General features: G+C 42.1%; 1 protein-coding gene across 1 annotated transcript in view; it reads left to right on the forward strand.

Moving 5' to 3' along the window:
• Nucleotides 1-6111: 6111 nt before the first annotated feature.
• rxfp2a (relaxin family peptide receptor 2a) overlaps nucleotides 6112-11435 on the forward strand; it is an 80775-nt gene continuing 75451 nt past the window's right edge. Inside the window, exon 1 of the mRNA XM_050040290.1 lies at nucleotides 6112-6249. Coding sequence (XP_049896247.1) covers nucleotides 6222-6249 — 28 coding nt within the window. The 5' untranslated portion in view covers nucleotides 6112-6221. The remainder of the gene's footprint in view (nucleotides 6250-11435) is intronic.

Below are 11435 nucleotides of genomic sequence, written 5' to 3' on the forward strand. Positions count from 1 at the left end.
GCCGGGTCGCGGAGGCAGCAGGCTAAGCAAAAAAAACCCAGACGTCCCTTTCCCCAGTGACACTTTCCAGCTCCTCCTGGGGTACCCCAAGGCGTTCCCAGGCCAGATGAGATATGTAATCCCTCTCTCCCTCCTACCAGTGGAATGTGCCCAGAGCACCTCAGGGGGCGTCCTAATCAGATGCCTGAACCACCTAGACTAACCCCTGTGGTAGAAAACAGGCAGAACGATAAGCAAGACATGACACATGAGGTGAGTATAATGAGGCAATGATGCAAAACATAACTGAACGCCCAGGAAACACGGAAAACCCAAAACCTAGAAAACAAACTTGTCATGACAACTGAGTGTGAGAAAACAAAGACAGATACCAACTAAGATATAATGCCAGTCTATAAAGGAAAAGTCTGAAGGCCTCTCGGTGGTCCAGACGCAGGACTGTGACAGCATTAAGATTTTCCTTCATAAGAACTAAACAGAACGACTAAAAACCATCAAGCACAGACCAAAGTACACAAAACTTCCAGTGATATATCTACGTCATTTTATTTGCATAATCTGTTCTGTCAACTACTGGTTTATTGAATCAGTCAGTCTTATCCTGCCTGAGACTCCATGTCCACTTCCCGCTGCTGTATAATTTAAATAATCGGCATGGTTGTTATTTATAGAGACTGAATCACGGCTGAGCTGCAGGTTTGTGTCATGATTAAGTCAGACATGTCTAATGTTGGAAACGACTTTGACAACTCCATGAATGGATAAAAGGATGGACGACATCCACGTGTTCTTCAGCTTGCCCTGCAGACTTTTGGTTATTACTTATAGGATACATCTGGAAGATAATCAAGCCTCAGCTGTCATCTCTCCTAGGCGACTTCTTTCTCTTTCTGCTTCTCTGTCAGACATATTCCCAGAGTTTGAACCACTTGTTATTTCAGTCTCAGGAGTGTTTCACCAGCACAAAAACTCATGTTGACAAATCAAAGACACACTGTCCTCTGAAATTGTGAGCGTCTAAAGAAATTGAGGAACAAATTCAACTCACCCTGAGCCTCTCATCTGCCACATAATATAATTATTGGACTATTCATTCAGTTGAAAGTGGAACATGATGCTCTTTTTATTTATTCACAGGCAGTATTCATACGCTTGCTAATTAGTTATTTTCAGTGTCTTTTCTCTGGATTACCTTGCCGATTTGTATTATGTCTACCACATTAGAACCATGAAAGAAAGCAAACCAGTAAAGTCTTTTGAGGCGCTTCATTTATTCTTTTGCCTGTGAACTGATAGAACTTTGTGTTTTTATCTCAATAGTTCAGAGGAGAGCTTTTGAAGTGATTAAATGTTGAGACAGATTTATTCTTAAACGTTAGATAACTGTGTGATAACAACAGTGACATTACACATTGCATGATATGCTTCACAGTAATATTATGAATAAATATTTATAAGTGCGACGCTGATATGACCGTGTTGCATTGGTAAACAAACAGACGTGTTGTATTCAACAGCTAATGAAGCAGTAAATATGCTGCAGAGTGTGATGTTTGCCTTTTTAGAAATACAGTATGACACATAGTCTAACACAAAAGTCAGTGGGTGCATCGTGAAACTGGCACCACACTGTAATGCTAATTTTTAGAGATGAGAGAAAAGTTATTCTCCAAACTAAACTTCTTTTCTATTAAAGGGCCATTGTGTAAAATGGGTTGAAAACAGTGACATGTAGCGTTTAGATTCTAGATTGCAGCGCTCACTCGCTCGCCTGTGCTCACCCCTCCCGTCGGCAAAGTTACGGTGGCCTCTCCTCCTCACCCCCTACTTGTCGAGTCCGACACGTAACGCTATTATACTACGTGCTGACAAATAGTAGCATTTATTTTAGTAGTTTATCTGTCCAGCAGAAAACATGCCACTTCAGCGTCAGACTGAAGCTCTTTGTCCTTCATGAACCCCCTCCATCGCTGAAAAACATCACCGATGTTTATTCTCTGCCGCCGCTTGTCCCGTTTTCTTTGCCCCTCTTTGCGTCTTCTTTTCCTCGCAGATGACGGTTCAGGTTCATTCTCTCCTGTTGCGTGGTAAGTGTGGTCCATTCGCGAACTTTATAACTAAAAAAACTTTTCATTACTCTCTATCGACGAACTACTAACACTCTCTGCTGTTTCCTCCTCCTTCTTCCTTCCTTCCGCTGTCTTCTTCGTTGGTTTATTTATACATGCAAAACGCGTTCTCTGGCTGGCTGGATTGTCCGCTTGGGCTGCCGTACATACATGGCGGCGCAAGATGGCGACCTCTCTAAAGCAAGGCCCTTGCTATATATATATATGTATAAAAGCATAATTATAAGGCTACGAAAACCAAACGAATTTTATTTTATAACGATTATACACTTATATAAACATATTAATGGGTAGAAGATTCAGATTCAGATTTGACAATAAACTATGCCAAATATTACACACTGGCCCTTTAAAATGTGGTGTTAACAGAGCCACTTACTAAGTTTGCTCTGTACACATCTTCCACACAGTTCTGTAAAGACTATCAAAACACCTTTTGATATGCAAATGTGGTGGGGAATACTCCCCTAGTGTTGGTATGTGTGTGTGGCAATTGTGAACGCAGCCTGAGGCTGACCCCTTCCCCCAACCAAATCCCTAATCAGGCCAGGCTATATGAGGCGCCTGTGTGCCATTGTTCAGTCAGTTGGTCTTCTGCTCTGTCCCTGCTGTGGCTGGTGTCCTGTGCCCAAGGTATGATTAGTAAAGAAACCCTCATAATTCCCATGTTAATTTGCATTTTTTTAAAGGTTGATTTGTTTGTGTTCATTAATTGAGTCCCTTTAGTTACCTTATTTTTCTTGTTTTGTTAGGGTTTAATTTAGTGGGTTTTCTTTGTTTTTCTTTAAGGTTCAGTTTCCTGGGTTATCCTCTAAATATCTGTTACAGTCAACTGGGTTATATTACACTGTTCATTGGTTTATTTCCTGCTTAGTTTATTTCTTTGCTACTTTGTTTACTGATTTGGCTGGGTCCTTTGTTTACTTTACTGGGTTATTGTATCCAGTTATTTGAATACCTTAATTCATTTTGACTATTTTGATTACTTTATTCTATTACTTGATTACATTAATTGTTTAATTGATTACTGGGTTGCCGTCTGGGTTGCCGTATTGTATTTCCTTTGCCTGTTTATTTGGTTATTTGTTTCTGACCTTTTTTTGTATTTAGTCTTTTTCTTTCAGGAGCAGAGCGCCATATTGAGTGAGTAAATGCACGGGGACTACTCCCCACAGCTTGGAGATTACCTCACTGGGAGGACAAACATTTGAATGTCACATGGGCAACATAAAAAATTAGCTTGTTACTCCCAAATTCACTAACTGTCTCTCAGTTTCATGTCATGTTTGGCATGACATGTATGATGGCACAGCCCATATGTAAAGCTGCACTCTTAATACAGTATTTTGAGGAAAATGTGTTACACAAGACCAGGCTTTTCAATGACAGAATTTAGATGTGCTTTGGTTGAATGACTAAGATTACGCTGTATTTGAGGATTTTCCATTCTTTGCTTTATCCCAGAATCCCAGACATCTATATTTGACACTTGTGTGATTTGCATTTAAATCCCACTGAACCATAGTACCAGCAGCGCCATGAATCTGAAAATGCTTGAGGTTTGTGTTGAAAAACAAAGCAAGCTTAAAATAGGAAAGATAAAATTAAAGATGGAGAGAGAATGCCACTGAGCATGAGCGAAGCAGGTGGTGGAAAAAAGGTGTGAGGCAGAGGGAAATAGAGAAGCAGTGTGAACTGTCTGAGGGAGAGAAAGGAGCGGAGGGAGTGAATGGACAGAGGAGAGAAAAGGATCAGGATGTTCCTATCTTTAAGGGTTTTACTGCCTCATACAGAAGAGTTATCTGGAGCTCAGCTAATGTCCCATCTGATCTAACGACCCTCTATCAGCTCAGTGCTTATCTGCTCTGCCTAAAAGTGCAGTTTGAATGGTCGAACTACTTTAACTGCATGAGAGCATGTTTTTCATATTTTGGAGACCAACTGATTATCCATAGGCCTAGTAGTCCCATAATTTGGGTTACATACTCAATGGCTGATAAGTGGTCTAACTGCTCAGTTACTGTCATGTCAAATTATATTAAAACAAGTACTCCAACATTTTATCTTAGCACTCCTGTAACATAGTGAGACTTGTGATGCACAGTAACAAAGGATTTAAATTGATGCAGCAGAATCAGAGATATTGTCTTTTTAATTTCAACAACTGACCACTTCGTCTACTTCTGTTTGCAGCAAATTCACACCAACTCGGGGAAGCATTTGTCTCATCTCAGCAAAGGGAATTGGTTGTAACAGACCTCATAGTGAGGTACATTTGGTCCAAGTAAGAACAAAGCAGTTAATCAACTTTCTCAGCCTTGGAAAGTAATTCTATGTCCACCAGGATTTAGGAAAGCTCCTGGGCTTTCCCATTAGGTCTGTCACAGCACAGGTAGTACTGATAAAATGTTTTGTTGTTTGAGCTCGGAGGATTTAATTATTGTTTAACCTTATTGCTATACAGTACTAACAGTAACAGAGAGACCACAACATCCCCTGAACAAGAAAACGATGTAGACCTTTTCTGAAACCCTCATGTAACTTCCCACCATCACCCCACACACTCCTTGCTGTGTTGCTCACTTGATGTGTGATTGGACCCACTCCATTAGGACCTGGTTATATTCTCGTTTTAAAAGAGTACTCCACCGATTTAGCATTGCACTGCTATACCATTGTTGGACTATTGACAGTTGACAGTTTTTCAAAAATGATTGACTGATGCAACAGAAACAGAAATATTGTATTTATTATGTAAGACAGTCCTCTTTCTCGCCAAAACCTGCCACCCATGTTACCCAAAATGTAATTTGGCAACAGTTCAGTAGGAAATTCAGGTGTGTTTTACTAGTAATGGGTCAGGTAAGATGAAGAGTGAAAAACTGCTCAGATGTTCATACATTGGTGGTTACATCAGCTGTTAGTCAAAATAATGTGCGCTCCAACACCACAGACACAATTTCTCTTTGGACTGCATGTGCCAAACCTTCTAATATTTCATTTTCAGTGATGTCTGTCATTCAGTTGTCCCTTCACTGAAGCCACTCCTGTGCCCTGGACTAATCACACATCCATTTGTTGTCTGCTCCATCATTGGCTAACATAAAACTCCTTCCCAATAGCTTTGACCCCGCCGTGAAAGTCTCTCGCTTCCAAGATGTTTTACAGATCCAAAAAGTAGCTTCAAAGCTGAGCTCCTCAGCTTGTTCAGCCTGTCTGTGTCATTGACTAGCTCCCGCTACTGCAAATCTCTCCCTAAGTGTAGCTGCCCCATGAGCTGACCCAGACCCCCCTTTGATCTGATGTGATGACAATGTCACATCAAATCTGAGGAATTAATTAAATTTGCACATTTGAAACATCTTTTTTTCATATGTTTTCTGACAGGTACCTCATCATATGCTGTTGAAAATACTGTAAATTTACAGATAAACATAAGGTGGCAGTGGAGGTACTGCTCTGGCCTCTACTCCTCTCTTTTACCTTATATATTATCTACTGTTCCCAAGGATAGTGTGGCCCCATGAGCCACAACAGAACTGCGTGTTATTCTTTGTCAAAGAGCTGGCTTGGCTCCACTTTCATGTAACCTACTGTGGAGTCTCATTATCACAGCATCGGTGCAGCATGTCCCGCATTCCTTATTTGTGTTCTTCCCCCTCCTACTCTTCCTCTAGTTGTTTGTCACTGCCTCCTGCTCTGCAGACAGAAGACTTCTCACAGTTGAGTTGATGATTAACAAAAGCTATTACCATTTTACAGGATCACAGAGAAACAGATCTCATAAAAGCTCACACAGGATGCAGATACTATCCGACTGAGGGAGACAGCTTGGATCCATGCAAACAGTCATAGAGCATAAAGCAGCCTCATGTGGACTCACATTATGAACTTTATTAGCATCTTGCAGTAAAAGCTTCACAGCGCAGGATGATGAGACCTCTCTGGTCAAACTAATCTCATCTTCTTGGTGCCCCGCCTGAGTTGAATTAACCTGCAGTAGGCTACTCAACAGTCCACACAGAACACTGGGACCACAACACAACTCAGCAGTGGCAGAGTGAAGATTGACGGCATGTGGTGTGAATACTAATGGACACAGCTTCAAACCACTTTGAAGGTTAGTATTTGGTTGTAGAAAAATGAAACATTTTCAGTGAGAATTGGTACTTTTAATTCATTCATGTCAGTGTCTGGGATCAAATTTGAGATAAAGAGATGGCACCGGTGGTAAATCTGTGTGCTGCTGTCGACCACAGCGTCTGTTTTGACACTGTAAGGGTGCGCACACACCAAACCGACAAGCCAACTGTTGCGTCGTCTACGTCGCCTCAAGTCGCCCTGTGTCAGTTGCATTTGAACACACTACACGGACTACATCCGGCGGCCAAGTAGCACGTAGTACGTTCTGCGCCTGCGTGAGAGAGAGCGGAGTGAGAGAGTGAGTGGTACATCCTGACAGCCGAGGGGTTTCCTATTGGTGCAGCCGAGCACCGCAGTACCTCCACTGGCTATTACATTCAGACGGTCCCGGTGTTCTTCCGCAGGCTCCACTTCACTCAGCTGCCCAATAAACCCGCTGCTTCTTCCCACTTTAACCTGAATAAAAAACCAGGGCTCGGTGCTCCGGTTGGATCCAAATGGAGAGCTGGGACTTCCCTCCAGTCATGCTGCAGCTAACGCTCCGCTAGCTGCTTCCAGCTAGCCCTGGAGAGCCGCAGCTTGCTCAGAGGCTAGTGGAGGCTGACTGGCTGTGCTTCCCTCCCGTCATGCTGCGGCTAACGCTATTCAGGTTAAAGTGGGAAGAAGCAGCGGGTCTGTCGGGCAGCTGAGTGAAGTGGAGCCTGAGGAGGAAGCGTCTGTTAGCCCTGGTTTCACTGCAGGTAGATTCACTCGCTACAGGGGCGAGGAAATAAAACCTGAACAACCAATCCGAGTGATCTCTCTCACCGACAAGCTTCGCCGCCGATTCAACATGCTCAATCGGCCGAAAAGCCACCGACACCGAAGTGCCGACGGTGCGGGACACACCGCAAAAACTAGGCCGACAGATGCTCACTGACGACCCGAATTTGGTCAATGACCGACGGTCGGCTTGGTGTGTCAGGGCCTTTAAAACAAGACAACGTGCAGGAAGACTTTAAGACAGTTATAGAGCCGAGGAGAATTGCAAACTCAGGTCAATATTTTCTGTGGGTTTGTCACAAAATGCAACAGCTTTCACAGTATGCATTGCAATTTCACAACGATTTTTCCACTGTAGTACTTGTCATATGTATCTGTATTATTTTGATTTGATTTTACTACATTTGTTGCCATTATAAGATCTGCGATTCCTTGCTGCTCTTGCCCAGATGAGGATCTAAAGACTTAAAGATTTGCTGTATCATTAAACACTTGCTTAGAGGACCAGAGCATCCAGAACCTTCCTTTCTCAGGATTTAAGGTTTTGGGCCTTTTTGCACTTTTGCAATGTGCCTCAAGTGTTGCGATCTTAATTTGTACGGACACTGTAATCTAATTATGACTTTGTGAAAATTTATCAAGATTTTTAGGGTTGCTGAACAAAACTAGACCACCATTTGTCCACTGACAGTGGCCTCACAAGACTAGAATGCAATGTAGTCTCAAGATATTTTGCATTCTCACCACAAGGGCCATCATTCTTACTTGTTCTCATCTGATTAAACCCTCACAACTGACCACTTCGTCTACTTCTGTTTGCAGCAAATTCACACCAACTCGGGGAAGCATTTGTCTCATCTCAGCAAAGGGAATTGGTTGTAACAGACCTCATAGTGAGGTACATTTGGTCCAAGTAAGAACAAAGCAGTTAATCAACTTTCTCAGCCTTGGAAAGTAATTCTATGTCCACCAGGATTTAGGAAAGCTCCTGGGCTTTCCCATTAGGTCTGTCACAGCACATGTAGTACTGATAAAATGTTTTGTTGTTTGAGCTCGGAGGATTTAATTATCGTTTAACCTTATTGCTATACAGTACTATCAGTAACAGAGAGACCACAACATCCCCTGAACAAGAAAACGATGTAGACCGTTTCTGAAACCCTCATGTAACTTCCCACCATCACTCCACACACTCCTTGCTGTGTTGCTCACTTGATGTGTGATTGGACCCACTCCATTAGGACCTGGTTATATTCTCGTTTTAAAAGAGTACTCCACCGATTTAGCATTGCACTGCTATACCATTGTTGGACTATTGACAGTTGGCAGTTTTTCAAAAATGATAAAAACTGATGCAACAGAATCAGAAATATTGTATTTATTATGTAAGACAGTCCTCTTTCTTGCCAAAACCTGCCACCCATGTTACCCATAATGTAATTTGACCGGCAACAGTTCAGCAGGAAATTCAGGTGTGTTTTACTAGTAATGGATCAGGTAGCCTTGAGCCACAAGATGAAGAGTGGGCTACAGAGGTCTAATAATCTGGCCTTTTCCTTACTAAAAATTAATGTTTTTTTTTTAATTTTCAAACTTGTAATTTTCAGCCACACCTGACACTGACTCAAGTGACATCACCAAAGGGAACTTATCAGATTTTGATAGCTCCCTATGGCGTTTATGGGCTTTCTATAACATTTTCACATGTATTACTACTAAAGACCTGTAAACACACGTTAATGAGTAAAATCTGAGGAGTTCCCCTTTAACAACCAAGTTCATTTAGGTTCACAAACAGGCACGGACAGAAACTAAAACCAGAATACTTGGGATGAAGGTCATTATTCCGTCCCTCACAGACTTGATAAAAAGTTGTTCCTGGCATTCATCTGTAGCACACTACTCTCATGCATCAGCATCTCTACTCTTCTGTGATGTCTGCACTCAGATTGGCTCATGATATAAACACCCACTTCCTTGAGGTTTGGCAACTAATCAAATATAACAGATGTCAAACTGTGACTGTAACAGGACAGCACTGCAGGGGTCAGGAAATACAGAGTCTGAAAAGTTTCTTCAAAGATAAACTTGATCCATCTGGGGGCAGGTGGTTGGGGAACAGGCAGTGCAGGGCAGGTGGTGTGCTTGTTTTTGGCCCAGCTGATTGCTGAAAATGCCTTCTGCTATGTGATTTTGTGCAAGATTTACAAAGACATTCACTGAACATTAGAGGTCATGTTTGTGAGATATAGAGGGATATATTGGCAGAAAGGGAATATAATGTTCATAACTATGTTTTCATTTCAGTTTATCATCAATGAGTCTAAGAATAGTTGTATTTGTTATAATGGGCCGTTTAAATCTACATATGGAACGGTTCCTCCTCCACAAAGTCTGCCATGTTGTTTCTACAGTAGCCCAGAATGGAAAAACAAAACACTAGCTCTAGAAATGACCATTTTGCTTTTACACAACCCTGTCTCACTCTGAAGCTGTCGAAATCCGGTGCTTGGGCAGTGACTTGCGGCGTCAGACACTGACGAAAGAAGCCGTACTTTCATGTCAGCATGATATGCGGCTGGTGGCCGTGATAGTTTAATGGCACTTGGTGGCATCAGGGGGAAATGCAGTGGGACAAGAATGAAAAGTAAGGCGGCGAATGTCCAAGTAGGGTGGGATGGGATGGGAAGGGTGGTGGATGGATCCAACAAACATTGACTTTAACCTGGGGGAGTGGTGTTTGCGTCCCATAAGATCATAAAGCCAAACACTGTTCCTTTATCCTAAACCTAACCATGTGTTTTTTGCTGTTGAAGGAAAAAAAATCAGTTCACATTGTTGTACTGACGTAGTGCTTTTATTTTGAAAGAGACAGCACATAAACAGTAAATTTCCTGTGAAAATGGAAGTGTATTTTGAAAGAGGACAATGCATGTAACAGGCAGAACTTGACGGCATCCCAGAACATCAACAACCAATGCACCAAGGGTACCTATCACATCATATCTGGACGTGGAAGGTCCATGACCAAACGTCAATATGTGACGAGGTCCAAATGAGAATGTATTGGTGTTTTCTTCGGCCACCATAGTTCTCCTAAATGCTTGGCAAACAGGAGAAGTTTCAGTTCTGCAAACTCACTGGTAGATGCCACTTAATCAAGCAAGCGCCACCTGTCATGTTGACCAAAAAGTTGCCAAGAGTATGCCACCATAACTGATGAGTTAACCGCAGCTGGCTGACATTATTGAAAGTTTCATACAACCATTGCTTTATTGTTTGATTATATGAATAAAACCCCAGTTGTCTTATCCTATGGTGCAAAGCTGGACATAATAATTCCAAAACATGGGCGATAAAATATCAGTGAGAATGTCAGCAAAAGAATCCACCAACACTAACAGCCCAAGCTGACGTCATCAAATGTCTCCAATCTCAAAATATGAGGTTACTATCGTACAATAAAGGAAATCCTCAAATCCTCTCATTTAAGAATCTGGAACCAGCAAATGTTCGACATTTTCTGTTCTCTGAGTCATCATCTCCAGAGCTCTCACTACCTGACCTGCCTGTGGCATTTAAAATGGGATCAGAGGGTTTAGCACCCTTAATATTAATAACTCCTGACGTGACATGAATAAGAAAGTACTGGGAGTTCCTGATAAAACACCAGTCTGCTGCAGAGATTTATTTCTCTCACCTATTTCTGCTGTGTCACCTCTGTTTCTGTCTCACAACTGTCTTTCAAGTTTGGTAATTTAATGCCTCCAACTGCTGGAAAGTGTTTGGTGGTATTTATGGACCACATTATGATTTAACCTCAGTTTACACATATAAGGCAGTAAATGAACTGTAGGTGGTGCACTTGGTAGAGGCCATTTGTTTACTGCAGGGCCAAGTGCTGCGTGTTCTCTCAGCCACATTGAATGTTGTTGAATTATCTTTCTGTGAGCCAAAAATATATCCTACACTACAGATCCCTCTGAGGAGGAGGAACAGCTCTTGTCTGTGCTCGCTGTGGTCAGCCAAGTCGTTAAAAATCCAAGTATAGCAGAGTTTTCTTTTTAGGTTTGAATGGGCACCAGGGGCCTGTATCACGAAGCAGGATTAATGTCTTACCGAGGTAACTTCAGGGTTAACCCTGGGTTTTCGGTCTCACAAAGCCGGTTCAGTTCTTATTGGGGTAGATCACCATGATAGCTTACTCTGAACGGCTATCCTGCTCCGGAGCAGGGTAAGTTCAGGGTTGAATCTAATCCTATAAAAAGCACCACCCACTGGCCAATCAGCTGTTCGGAAAAAATTGACTCTGCTGGCAAAAATGCAGCCCAGTCATGATGGGAAGTTTAATTAATTTGATTGATTTTGATTTGAAAGTTTATTTTGAACATTAAAAAAGAA

The sequence above is a fragment of the Epinephelus moara genome, chromosome 3 (assembly GCF_006386435.1).
Source record: "Epinephelus moara isolate mb chromosome 3, YSFRI_EMoa_1.0, whole genome shotgun sequence".
Taxonomy (NCBI): domain Eukaryota; kingdom Metazoa; phylum Chordata; class Actinopteri; order Perciformes; family Serranidae; genus Epinephelus; species Epinephelus moara.